The sequence below is a fragment of the Triplophysa rosa genome, linkage group LG13, assembly GCF_024868665.1.
Source record: "Triplophysa rosa linkage group LG13, Trosa_1v2, whole genome shotgun sequence".
In the NCBI taxonomy this organism is placed as follows: domain Eukaryota; kingdom Metazoa; phylum Chordata; class Actinopteri; order Cypriniformes; family Nemacheilidae; genus Triplophysa; species Triplophysa rosa.
In genome coordinates this window covers 14,713,840-14,728,007 of record NC_079902.1, presented here as the reverse complement: position 1 = coordinate 14,728,007, position 14,168 = coordinate 14,713,840, and the positions used below count along the sequence as shown (strand labels likewise).

The 14,168-nt window shown below is 41.9% G+C and overlaps 1 protein-coding gene across 2 annotated transcripts in view; it reads right to left on the bottom strand.

The window, feature by feature from the left end:
- Positions 1 to 13,168, bottom strand: part of pcdh1b (protocadherin 1b) — a 139,117-nt gene extending 125,949 nt beyond the window's left edge. The window contains exons 1-3 of one of the 2 annotated variants that reach the window (XM_057349035.1): positions 12,511 to 13,168; positions 4,457 to 5,279; positions 519 to 2,705 (exon numbers count right to left, since the gene is read on the bottom strand). In XM_057349035.1, coding sequence (XP_057205018.1) covers positions 519 to 2,705; positions 4,457 to 5,275 — 3,006 coding nt within the window. In that variant the 5' untranslated portion in view covers positions 5,276 to 5,279; positions 12,511 to 13,168. The remainder of the gene's footprint in view (positions 1 to 518; positions 2,706 to 4,456; positions 5,280 to 12,510) is intronic. The other variant, XM_057349036.1, reaches the window with a different exon arrangement.
- Positions 13,169 to 14,168: the final 1,000 nt, after the last annotated feature.

Genomic DNA, 14,168 nt, shown 5'->3' with positions numbered 1-14,168 from the left:
CAATGTTGTTTATATATGTTGCAATGTAAATCAAGTCAAAGAAATAAGGCACATCTGACTGGCCTGAAGTGAAGCACACCACAAATGAGTTCAAAAGATAGCAAAACCAGATTAATTTACCTTTGTAAGACACCAAAAAATCGTCTAAACAATAAAGTGTAGAATGGTAAGACTGTGTTGTCTCCTTCATTGAAAAGAAGTTATAATTTAAGTCATATATATCCTTCACATCCTATAAACTGGCAAAACAGGAAATAAAAAAATGACAAAAGAAAAAAAATGTGCAATTAAGTGACGTGCATGCTTTGTGATCAGTGCAGCTTTGGTCTGACATTCAGTTCCATCCCCTAATACATCCCCTTAGTCCACACCATGTTGCTGTGATATTCTGGGCTGTAACCTGTGCTGTGGTACCCTTGGCTGTGATACCCCGGGCTGTGGTGCCCTTGGCTGTGATACCCTTGGCTGTGATACCCCGGGCTGTGGTACCCCGCCATGCTTTGGAAGTTGTCTCCTACCTGTTTGGTGCTATATTTGGGAGGGTTGGCCTTGTAGCTGTAATCCGAATACTGGTCCGAGCCCGTGGAGTTGTTATCCCCGGTTCCTACAAAGGTGTTGGTGGCTGGCAGGTCCTGCACTGCCTGGTGTTTCTTTGAGGCAGAAGGTGACTGAGGTTGAAGCTGAATTGAAGGCAGAGGAGAATTAGACCGATAGTGTCGTCCCAGGTCAGGGCTCCCTGGAGGGTAGTTGAGCGGCAGGTGAATCCTAGGGCTATCGGTGACGCTATCATTCATGAGGTTGAACTTTAAGCCTTTTTGAAGACTTCCTCCCTCGTCCTCTTCAGATGGGTTGGCAGGCTTTGGAGCTTTGCTTTTCTTTGCCTTTTTGTTCTTGTTGCTCTTAGGTCCGGGTTTAGGTGCATATAGGTCTTTGCTCTCCTTCTTGCCTGCCTGGTAACCACTTTTCTTTTCCTTCAGCATTACACGCCTGATAACCACTGCCACTACAATGATCAAAATGACCACCAAAAAGGCGCACAAGATTGCGACCAAAAGAATGTTACTATGCAAGTCCCTAGAATAGTCGGGATCTCCGGCGATGTCCATTTCAAGTGGTGTGTAAAGGCTGTGTCCAACAAGTCCTTCGACATGGGATACGTTGCCAATAGTCTCATTAACATAGATGTGGACCAGCGAAGTTGTTTGACGTGCTGGTGTGCCTTTGTCTTTAACCTTTACCACTAAGCGGTGGAGACCAATGTGTTTGGATGTGAACTCTTTAGCCAACGTAACCTCACCTTCTGCAGAAATGCGGAACAATCCGTGGGGATTTCCCCCTACAATACTGAACTCCAGTTCTGAATTTAACCCAATGTCAATGTCTTCCGCCTCAACACTTTCTACATGAGTTTCTGGGCTCGTTCGAGGATTCAAGAACTTGTATGAGGAGTTGGACGGCTTAGTAACGTATGGAGCGTTATCATTCTCATCAAGCACATTAATGGTGATTCCCACATAAGAGGAACGTGGCGGGTCACCTCCATCGACGGCTTTGAGTCGGAAACTGTAGGTGCTTTCCTTTTCCCTGTCAAAGGAAATGGTTGAAAGAATTGTGTTCGTTCCATTCTGAATCATGAACTTGCCGTTGTCTGGTTCCACAGATAGTTGAACACGAGCGTTCTCACCTTTGTCATAATCGTTCACAGTCACCATTCCGACAGGACTAAGAGGCGGCATGTTCTCTTGAACTGAAAAACTGTAGCCGTTCAGCATAAATTTAGGATCATTGTCATTCCTGTCTAGCACCTTAAGAACAACGGTGGCTGTTCCTCTCAAGCTTGGCACACCTTTATCAGCTGCTGCAACCAAAAATTGATAGTGATCTAACTGTTCACGGTCCAACTGGCTCATGACTCGCACTTCTCCGGTGTTGGGGTTAATTTCAAAAAGCCCCTCAGGGATCGATCCACCAGTAATACTGTATATCAACTCTGCATTAGTCCCACTGTCCGCATCTGTGGCTACTACGTCCAGAACCTTGTCACCTGGTTGGTTCTCCTCAGCAAATTCCACCACGTACAAAGTGGGCGAGAAGACCGGAGTGTTATCATTCATGTCGGTCACTTGCACTTTCAAGGAGTTTGTGCTGGACAGTGCAGGGTTGCCGGAGTCCACTGCTACAATTTCAATCCTGTACTCTTTGATCCTTTCGTAGTCAAGCAGTGTGGTTGTCTGGAGGAAGTACTTCCTTTTACGGTCATTACCCATTTCGCTAGCTGAACGCAGTTGGAATGGTACGTCCCCTGCAACCACGCAGGTCACAACAGCATTCTCGCCCTCATCATTGTCAGAGACCTCCACCAGAGCTACAGCAGTACCGATTGGCATGTCCTCTGATATGTTAGCAATGCCATCTTCATGCGTCACAAGCCCAATGCCTCGGATTTTGATTGAAGGTCTGTTGTCATTCTGGTCTTTGACTGTGACAGTCACAAGGGCTTTGGAGCTCTTGGACTGGGGACCATTGTCTTTTGCTTGGACGTAGAACTTGAGCATGCTCAAATCTTCACGATCCACCGTGCCTTTGACGAAAATGATGCCGGTGTTACGGTCAATGCTGAGAAGCCTTTGGACTGCTGGTGATGCCTGATGAATGCTGTAGGTCACCTCTCCATTGGGTCCCATGTCAGAGTCATTGGCCTTCACCTAAATAAAAAAACACACAAAACAAAACTAAGTGATGTACTTCACAAACATTCATTTACAAATCAGATTAGTACCACACATTACACTAGGTTACAAAAGTAGATATCAGTGAACATATAGTCCTCAAGGATTTAGTTAGCAGGCTCTTCTTACAATAAAAACTAAGATAAGGGAGCTAACAGACAAAAATCGAGCTAGCAAAATTCCTGTACTGGTGAAAGTAAGCCTGAAAAAATAATAATGGTTATTGCCATTCACATGATTGACGTCTATTGCATAAACAAGGCATATTGTTTATCAGCTTGTCACATTATTAAAATACAGTTGTTCAGTCAGACTATTAGATAAGGACAAAGATCAGTCTAAGTGCTAATGAATTAATGTGGAGAAAAGATTGGCATGCTTGCCAAAAAAATTTCACGCAACTAAAATAAGAACCAGAAGCTCATCCAAGAACTGCATTAAGCTAATAAAAAACCCCTGTACCCCACACCTCTTTTTATTCCAGAAAACAGCTTGTGCTTTCACTACATTGTAAAACTATATACTAAAAAGGTAAGTTAGTAAAACACGATTTCTTTTATTATTCATCATATATTAAAAACTAAATTGTGCAGCATTTACTCAAAGGGGTTTAAAGTTGCAACAAGCAAGACTTCTACAAATCTTTCTAGTCTATTATGGACCTAGGAATCATCTATACAGCACAAATGAATACTATGGCTTGATTGAACCTTTCCACCAAACAAGATTTTCGTTCATATGACATGTCTTTTTTGTCCTTGGTTGTGTATGAAAACACATGCTGTTTTAGACCATGTATTAGAGAGCCCAGCCATAATCTGAGGCAGTCATAAGATTATTCATGGTGCTTAAATTATTACTGCTCAATATGAGTCACTCCATTTCATCTGCCATGCAAACTGGGAATTCATTTCATTTAATGCATTTGAAGAGAATTTCTCTGAACAAGCTGCAACACTTTATCAGCACTTACAACCCTCTGAAATCATGAAATTAAGCAGTTTTGATACCACTACTGCTTATTTGCTTCTGCTTCAAAGGATGCCTATAAGAGGGAAAACATCTTTCGACATGCTCTTTGAAAACAATTGGCATGAATTGTTCACTGGAGGATTAACAATCATTTAATTTTTTTGGACACTTGCTTCAGATTGATCTTGGAAAGCTTCCGGCCTTCACGGATGTCCTAATCTTAGCAGCAGCTCCATTTCCACAACTATTCAACATGTTATTCTTACCACCAGTCAATACCGAGCTCTGCTTTTGTAAAGCTTGTGTTTAAAGGAACCGTGAGGGATCAATCGATTGCCTGTAAATATATGATTTGGCTTCCCCCCATTTCTTCAGCATTAACCCTGTTGTGTGGGAAGAGAGGCTAATACCCATCGGGATAAGTGAGAATTCCATTTACAAAAGCTTGTCAGGTTCTGTATGTGAGGTTTGAGTGAATTTCTATTGCCCGGCTGTCAAATCATCTCTTATATTACTTCACTGTGAAGGTTTGGCATAATATATACTTGATTTTGAGACTTCGGTAATGTCCCCATAAACAGTGGAAGTGTACATGTGTCTGATTGTTTTTATATATTACATATATTTGATTTGTTAGATTTTTGTGAAATAAGTAAATTACCTAGCAGGGAGATGTATTACTTGAGCAGAACTAAAAAATATTATAAAAAATGGTGGTTCTACAGGAAAGGGGAACTAATAAACAGAGCACTTACTTGTAGAACAGAATGACCCGGTGGGCTGTTTTCAGGCAGCTCACCCTCGTAGTGTGACTTCTCAAATTTGGGCACGTTGTCATTGGCATCAGTAATGGAGATCCTGAGCAGGGCACTACTTTGGCGGGGTGGAGAGCCACCATCAACCACTTTTATGTTGAGGTCATACGAATCTCGCTGCTCTCTGTCCAGGTTACCCAATACAATGAGTTGTGGCAGTTTCTCATCCGAGTCTTGTGCCACTTGTAGGCTGAAAAGGTTGGCAGCCTCAGGGCCGGTTGTTAGCGTGTAATCGGCGATACCGTTGCTTCCAGAATCCTTGTCGGTGGCCACCGGAATGGAGAAAAGCGCACCCACGTGTGTGTTCTCTGGGATCGACAATGTCAACACGGGCGAGGAGAACTGCGGAGTGTTGTCATTCTCATCCAAGATCTCGATGCGACCTTCGATGAGTCGAGGTCCAGTGCCTTTCATCAGGTCTGTAATAGATACCTCAAATTCGAGGAAACAAGGATCGCCCTCGAAAAGGTTGCGACAGTCCTTAAGAGTCTCCCGATCGATCGGGGTCTCCGTGGTGTAGATATCTCCCGTTTTGCCATCCACACGAAGGTAAGGAGCACCCACCTCGAGCTTGTAAAGGTGCCCGGTGTCTGGCAAGCCCTGGTCAGATGCCAGGCTGCCGATCAGCGTGTTGGGCGGCTGCTCCTCGGTCACCTGGTAGATGATGGAGTTGACTACAGAGCAACAGAGGAGAAGCAAAATCCACAGTAGCATGGCACTCCACTGTGACCACATCGCATGGGTACTCTGGCACATCATCAGTCTGAAAAAGAGAAAAAAAAACAAGAATTATAGCATAAGATTACAAAAATGAATCATCATTCCTTCAATACAATCCTTCAAAGTGCCAAGAAACCTGTTACAAGATGTCAGTCACTTACTTTTATTGTGCCAAATTAAAGAGATTTACGATTGATCGTGCCTTTATGTCTTTGGATTTTATCATTTTTTTCTGTTTAATTTTTTGTATATACACACACAAGACCTACATCCAAAACTTACTAAATGAAAAATATTTTTTAAAGTTTTTTTGTTCTACTTATTACTTGCTACCTTTTAAATCCCTATCTCATACTTTTGTTAAGATTAGATAAAACTACATTACAGAATAATTTACAAAGTATGAACATTGTGGAAATGGAAAACTGGGAAAAGGACAGATTAAGAAGATTAAACTGAGATTTGGGATTTATTATTATTTAATAATGAAATTTTGGAGACATACTTGATTAATGCTCTCTTCTTTTCTACTCGATGTACTGTTCTTACTTCTTTAACAAAAATATTCCATGCTCTAAATAAAAGGGGTGTGACGAGTAATGCTAATGACCAGATAAAGAAACACTGCTTGAACCAAAAAAATGCAAAAAAATGCAAAAAAAACAAAACAAAGACAAACGCATGACACTACTAACAGTCTCTTTCCTTTCCTGTTTAAGTCTCCAAGTTATTGAAGAGATTGCGTTAGTGTTCTTTTCTAATCTTTCAATGGCCACTTTAGCTGATAGCTATTCACAGCAAATGGCTCCCAAATCGCTACAACATCACAGCCATGCTGTGAAAAAAAACAGGGCTTTGGAGGGTGTCTTGACAACGTCCCCCTCCTGCAACCAAACATTAACAATCTCAGCATGAGATACTATGAAAGAGCATGGAAAAAATACAATCAAATAAATAAAACAGTTTCGGTTTAATCCATCACGCTTAAGGTCACGTTACTTTGATGTTTCCCGCTGAGGTAATTGCAGAGACCCCAATAACATATGTGGAATGTTATCCCACCATGTTGTTCATGGCTAATGAGGCGAGCCTGCTAGATTACTGTCCAGAGGAGACCGACACCTCAACCAGACCCAGCATAAACCGATGGAAATGTGAGAGCAGTTAAAAGTGAATACAGAACCTTAGCATACAAAAGCAGAATTTTCGACTATGTTTGTGTTCCTATGACCATGAAACTGACTAAACTTCACCTTATTACTTCATGTGTTTGTTTAAACTGCACAAATATACTTAGTAAAATTACAGTCGGCAAAGTGGAGCAGCCATTTGGTGACTGACAGGAAGTGTGTTTTTCCACACACTCATCAGTATTGATTAGTTGTTCAGTGCATGTACCATTCAGAATCGTTCCATTAGCAATACACAACACATCAAGCCTTTTACGAATACATTAAAAGGAAGTATAAAATGACCATATGAGACAAAAAGCCCTCTCTAACACTCAACAGAAGTATTTTACGACGTGCCAATTACATTTCTAATATCTGAACCGTGTCAAAAGCCAAAAATGTATATGAATTAATAAAAATTCGCCACTCATTCGCTAATATGTCAAATAGTAACATACTGCAATTTCCATCTGCCTGCCAAATGCAGATTTAACGCAAGCAAACAAATGAAACACCAGTCAAAACACGCCGACCCGTTCACACAACTACAGCCATGCAGCAATGACAACGAAACGGCGACGGGAACAATTCACTAATGAGGCTGAAACAGAGGGAGGGATGTGTGACCCCGATCACACATATGATGAGATCTCGACTTGTTTCTCACTAATTTCGCAGTCTAATTCTGAATCTGTCGAGACAGACGACTCTGGCATACTTTCCACAGGCTAATTAAACAGTGTGGGGCACAAATGGGGTTGGAGGTGGAAAAATACCTCACCTTTAAAGCCTGAATGACCTGCTCATGGAGTTGGCATTTCACAGGCATCTGTCTGCTGATGTTTGTTTGACTTTTGTAGCGACACAAAAAAGAACTAGCCTCAAAAAGTGGGGCAGGGACTTTAGATGCGATGGCTTTATAGCGGCGTTAAGGGTTAAAAAAGCTAAAAAAAATGGTATTCGTTAAAAACATTGAAGGGATCTATATATAAACCAAATCAAAACAACACTTTATCATGCCTTGGAAAATCAACAAAGCTCAAAAACATCCTTGTTACATGAAAAGTGTGCGCATGTGAATCCGTTTGTTTTGATAAATGGGTTTGAGAAGCTCTCACGACTTTCTGTCTCAAGGGTCCGGTGAAAAGAGTGTGTGATAAAAAGTCACTGCACACTGGGAACCCAGACGTGGCCAACTGGGCTTCAGAGTGCTGCACACATCCTTTCCCACACTCTGCTGTCCGGCTGTAAATACATGCACATATATGAATGCACCGTATGTTTGTGTGTGTGTGACACTTCCACAAGAGATCTAAAAACAACAGCAGGAAAGGAATCTCAGTGTTTGTGAACAGACATTGGGGCAATAGAAAATCATAAGAGAAACATGGCTGAATGCATGAAACCGAAAGGTGGTAACGGCTCTGTTTCTTCACCTAAGAACTGTCCTTTGTAATGGAAATGTTGCGCCGCATACGAGTGGCACGCCTTTTAATGCCGGCAACATTTACAAGACACAGGAGTCCTTAAGAGAGTCAAATCAAGTATTGGTTACCTAGCAAACAGCCTTGCTTTCAGTTGCAGACAGTTAGCACTTGGCTCTCACGCAGGTACACAATAAAACCAGCCATTACATTGACAATGGGCCATCGGTGGGGCCTTTCTTCACCTCCAAGCTTTGATCGTCATCATTACATGGTCAGAAATCCGATTTATGACAGCGCGATGCGCAAGCCCTAAATCAACAAGCGCTGTCCACCTCTAATAATGTCTTCAACTACAACATCATTGAGCCACGGCGAAGATCTCCTCGCAGGGAGACAGGCGTCACCAGAGTGCGGTATTTATGACTACTGTCATAATCCAGTGAGAATTTATACTCGGCTCTCAGGCCGTGTAGCCCAATTCATCATGTAGTGCTGTGTATAAGCTGGATGTCATTAATATAATCAATAGCTGCATGTGAGGGCAGGGGAAGGCGTGGATCAGCGTTCCCCTCCGGAGCCTCACCATCAGCTCTTTGCTGATTATTCACAGTACATTTGGCCAGAAGTTTTGCATCAGCGTTTGGGGAACGTGGCTCCTCTCTCATTTCCCGTCTTTCTCTCGCCACAAAAACCACATTATGTTCATTTCACACCTGCTCTCTTGTAACAACACCTCCTCGATCGCTCTCTCTCTCCATCCTTCTCTCTCGTACACGCACGCAAATCTTTTTCGCCCTTCTGCGCCCTCTCAGAAGCACACATATATACTGTCGAGCAGGCCATTGTGTTGTTGCGCAGGGGGAGGTTAACAGATTTAACGGGCTAATTACTATTCTAAAGCCTCCCCCGCTGACATGCTTTAAAATTGCTGTATGATTTTCTCTCTCTCTCTTTCTCGCTCTGCTTTTCTCTTTAGAGACCTGTAACAAGGAATTCTTCAATATACCAAAGCTCACCCTCCTGTGCCAGCTACACGTAGCTTCCTTGAGAAATGCCATGGGAATATAAGAATGGTGCACCTCAGCCAAGATGCCCCCCAGGTGACAACCAGCTCAGCGGGAAACCGCGAGGCGATTTTAGGGAAAATACCATGATAAAAGTATTTGCTTTTGGATTCGGATTCTTGAGAGAATCTGACGTCATGGTAACACAGAGTCATCATTCAATGATCTTTCTAACCCTTCCCCATTGAACATCCTGGTTTGGACGTGGTGATTAAAGAATTAAATTAAAGCTGTGACATTTATGAGGGTTCAGGAGTCAGCTCTTGTTTGAAGCCAGGAGAATGATTGACTAAGAGAAGGAAGTGTGAGTGCAGCACCTATCCTAGGTTAATGGTTAACGCGAGTTAAACAGACCTTTCAGTATGTGACTCAAGTGTTCAGCTACCTCACCCTTAAAAGAAAAAAAAGAACGTCACGAAAGACTGTTCTCACTGTTACCCAAGGTGAACTGTTGGACTTTCACTGGCAATCAAATAACACTGCTGATTAATCAGTATGAACCGCACAAACGGATTTCGAGAGGTAGAGGAAATGAAAAAAGCGTGTAGTGACTGCCTGTGAATACAACACTCTCATCCTCACCGACACACACTTCAACCTTTCACTGCTCTTCCCTGGCAACCTTGTTTACAAAGGCACACAGCGGAGCTCACCGAAAACCCACAAAGTATCTAAAATGAAGCAGGTGATGTGCTACAACCTAAACATTCTGACCAAATGCCTCCTCAACCCTATGTACGTCCTGATTCAAGAGCTGCAACTCTGGCATATGGTCAAGGATTCTGAAACCTGCTGCCACAGCCTCAGAGTCCACCTAAACCTTTGTCACACAAAAATCAGCCTAGTCCACTGGCATTCAGGCTCAACAGGCCACCAGCTTCACGACGTTCAGTGACCCGTTCAGGATGGGTGGTCTGAGGCCCCCTCCCTATGCAAGTGCGAGACACAGAGGATTACTTTAATTATTTCATTCAGCCATTGTGGGGCCAGATTAGACTGCACCCGCTTTCAGACGAGATGAACTGCTGCCCCGCTGCCGTCTACCAGCCTGTTACACAGAGAGAGCTGGCCAGTCACAAGGCTGGCACACAAACTCTCACACACCCTTACACATGGGTAAACACACACACTGCAATAGCTAATAGCTAAAACAAAGACTGGAGACTACTGTTAATATTATGGGTTAACAGATAGAAAGACTGTATTAAAATTGCGAAAACAAGAGTAACATTTTTACTTAACATCTTTACGTACTTGACACTTCATTTTGTAATCAAATCTTGTTATAAACAAATTCTACCAAAATGGAAAAATGAACGAACTGCAGTAAAGCTTGATGATCGGTACTAATGATGGTTTGTTATTTAGACGCCATTTTGATAACCGGCCCACGCGTAATGGAGCAACATTTATTTTAATTAAAATGTCTGGTTGTTTGAATGTAATTAAAAAGAACAATCTATATTAGAATGAATATAAATGTTAACAGATTGGCTATGAATCGTCAAATACTTATAGATGTTGTCAAGTTCAACAGGCAGGAACAAATTTAGGAAATTTGCATTATTATGTAGAGTAAATCCAAGCTATGCGCTTAAAAACAATGGAAATGTTTTATTTAATACTGGATTTTTTTGACAGTTGGGAATAGTCTGCATACAAAAAAAACTATAAACATATCAATAAATATAAAACTAATAACATGGAGACTATTCCATTAAATCTTATTCATGGAGACTGGGGATTATTCTGAAAGAAAGTCTGAACAACTTCCAAGAACTCACAACTATGTATCAGAGTAAACTGTATTTTGTGCATTGCAAGCTGCTGTTTAGTATCACTATCGCCTAAATTTCAACCTTCTTTCGTTCACATGTGAGTGAAGTGTTAAATCTATTTTTCATTTATAGCATGATTCAAATTTAAACACTTAGGCTACAGTGCTTCTTCGATAAAGTGATGTAATATCGCTACAACTTACTTTAGCCTATGCACGACGCTGTTTTAAAACATTATCACGCATAGATGAGTGGCTTTACTCCACGGACAATATTCAATTAAATGTTTTTTTGCGTGTGCACGACAATTTTATCCTCTCTTGTGGGATTTTCATGTTCTGTATGACTATTTACTCCCATAAACTCAACAAAGTGCTGTTTATACATTGTTATATCCTATCAGCTGCTTGATTTTGCGGTTTGATTGATCCCATGAGCGTCGGGGGTGAGATACAAAGACAGATCGGTACATTCACAAATTAAATAAAAGAACGGGTTTAAACGATCAATAATCTACTGGAGAAGCACTAGAATCTTGCCGGTGTGTGTCTGTGCTGATGCCGGCAGAACATGATCTCGGTGTTAGGAAGGGAAACGATTTATACCTGCGGATGAAGGCGACCGGGTCATTTGCAAGCCACTGCGGGCTTCTGTAAAATTTCACATCCGGCTAAACGCTTTGCCTACGAATTAGACCGCCGGACAGAAGGAGAGACATGCCCGATCACAGCTGTGCAATCGATGCTAGAGTTTCGCGTGTTTTAACACCTGTCTTTCGCTCGGACCAGAAAAACAGGTTTAAAAGCAAGCCGGCGACGGGAGCGGCCAGAAAGTCGAGATTCCACTGTTGTGACAGGAACTGCGTTGGATTGTTTTGTCAATCAATACTAATGACTAGTGCCAAAGAAAGAGATACTATGCGTGTGTGTGTGTGTGCCTCACGAAATGTTGACTAGTCTACAATTACTAGTAGACAATTAAGATTGGCAAGTATGCGGTACATGCGCAATGAGAGCAACAGGTGTTGAGACCGAGCGAGCAATAACCGAATTAGATAAACTTGAAAGTTTCACTTATGAATGCCCTTACCACATTAAAATAAATCTATAACTAAAATAAACGACGCAGCAAATTTCTACAATGACGGTGTTTACAGACACTGTGTTTTTTGCAAGCACGTTTGCATTTTTATGGAAACCAATTTCCCTATTAGATTGTGGAGTTCCTAGTAGGTAGAGCGCGTGAGAATAGAGTTGAATGTTACATATGAGGGCGAGGAATCGATTTTAAATCTCTTGCATACCGTTTCCTTGACCGGATTCGCGACAGATACGCGACGATAAAAAAAATATGTAGACCCGTGGGGTCGGAAGGTTATTTTCTATGTGGAAATGTAATGGCAAGTGTAGAAAGGCGATTTACTCGAGCGTTCGCTGTTTCTTTTATATAAATCAATAGCAGCAGAGGATGGGAAACATGTCACATGCGAGCTAATCGACTCTGAGAACAAGCTGGGGATGTTAACTAGATGTGCCAGTAAAATTACGATATTTAAACTGAGACCTGTGTCTTTAGTAGGCTACTTCCAACTATTTGCTCCTGCATTCTTATATTAGCTCATTGAAAATCTTTTCAAGCAATATTTCTGAGGGGCATTATAATGCGATGTGACAATTACGCTTTTAAGATACACAAACACATAATTCTATAGACTCTGTAGCCGTGTAACCGCATAACTCCCGTTGAACCCTCATTGCAACAGTATGTAGAAATCTTTGAAAAACTTGCAAAAAAAACAAAATGCCAAATGTAAATATTACAGTAAAAGTGTACCTTTACGCAAAATTACTCCTCTCGGTTCTAGTCTTGAGTGATGGAGCCGGAGCGACCGCCGCGTTCCCTCTCCACACCTCAAACCAAGCACTTTTGGTATCCAAAATTCAGCACCACCGCAATCCTGTCGCTATAAAACAGCTCCCTTTCCCAACGTCAGCTCTCCGTTTCTCTTTTAACATCGAGTGTCCGCTTAAATTGCAGTGAGAAGTCTCTTGGGTCAGAAAACAATAGCGCGTAACTTGGCTGATGGTAGTTACGCACATCAGAGAGAAGTGTCCTCTCTTTGCGCACGATAGGAAACCCCGAATCAACGTTACTCCGGACCGGGATCACAGCATCCCGAAACCTCCAATTCCACACGGTTTACGCAGACATCCTCCAAAACTTACTTCAATAAATTAGTGTGTTGTGGACGCCTGCATGTAGTGAAAACCGAAAAAAACCTTCATATGTCCGGTAATGTCCAGTGCGCGCTCGTTCTCGTCATCAGTTCGCCGTTCTGTGTTTTGTGAGTTACGAACAACGCCGGGAGTCACGCTCTCGCCGCAGCTTTCTTGCGCGTCTACACGGCGGATAGCCTATGTGAGAGTGAAGTGATTTCCGACCGATTGCGCTCTCTCTCTCTCTCTCTCTCTCCCATACAAGAACATCATTTTGAGTCGTCGAGGGCGGAGCTTTGTGGTACGTGTTTGTGTGGACTCCACAACAAAACCTCATTCGTATTTACTCGAACATTACATACGTTCCAAGGAGAACAACTTTGCGTCTCAGAACCTCCGATTGTTCCCACTGATTCTCGTCCTGCTTGACCCATGTTACATCAAGCATGGAACCCGCGGGGATGTTTATCTAAAAGAAACATTTGAGGCAAAATAAATACATAAATAAAATAAAAATGATAACTATTGTACAATAATATACAACTTTGCATTTGCACTTTGGCATTTAAAATTTCCCCACCCTAACCCAAAAGTCAAGCACACTGGAATTAACATACCAGGCACGGTTGAGAGTAATTTAAGACTAATTGTTTCGGTTTTCAGTAGTTCTACATATTGTTCAAAAGAAATCATCTGTATCAACACATCACGTGAAACGGTATTTTGCAGTTTATCAAGCTGTCGTGAGTGCTCCAAGTAGAAAGGAGCGATCCATAAGCGCCGCTGTACAGGAGCGCAGCAGGCAATCTTCATTGTTCTCTTAGCGGCATCTAGGGGTCACAAGAGGAATAATCATTACACTGACTGCCGACCCAACGCATAGCGTATCTGTATACATGACGTGCAGGAGATAAATTGAACAACGCTTACATTGTACTTTTTTGTTCTTTCACAGACAGCGAAGCATTTTCACCGTCTGGTTTCATCGTTGATGTATGGGACTCCGATTACACAGATGCTCAAAGGCTACTTTCAGCACCGGGATGTTTAGAACAGTTTAATACAGTTTTATGGGTTAATAAATAATTCAGATATTTACCTTAATTTTGATCTTAAATATGTAATGCAATTTAAAATAAATATAGATTTCAGGTAGATTAAATACAGTACAACTTGGGCTATAAAATCACAAGCCAGATCTGTGCCCCAGTGCACAACACCCATGTAATATTCAGTTAAAGCAATATAAAGGGCATGTTTTTACCTTTTGATCAG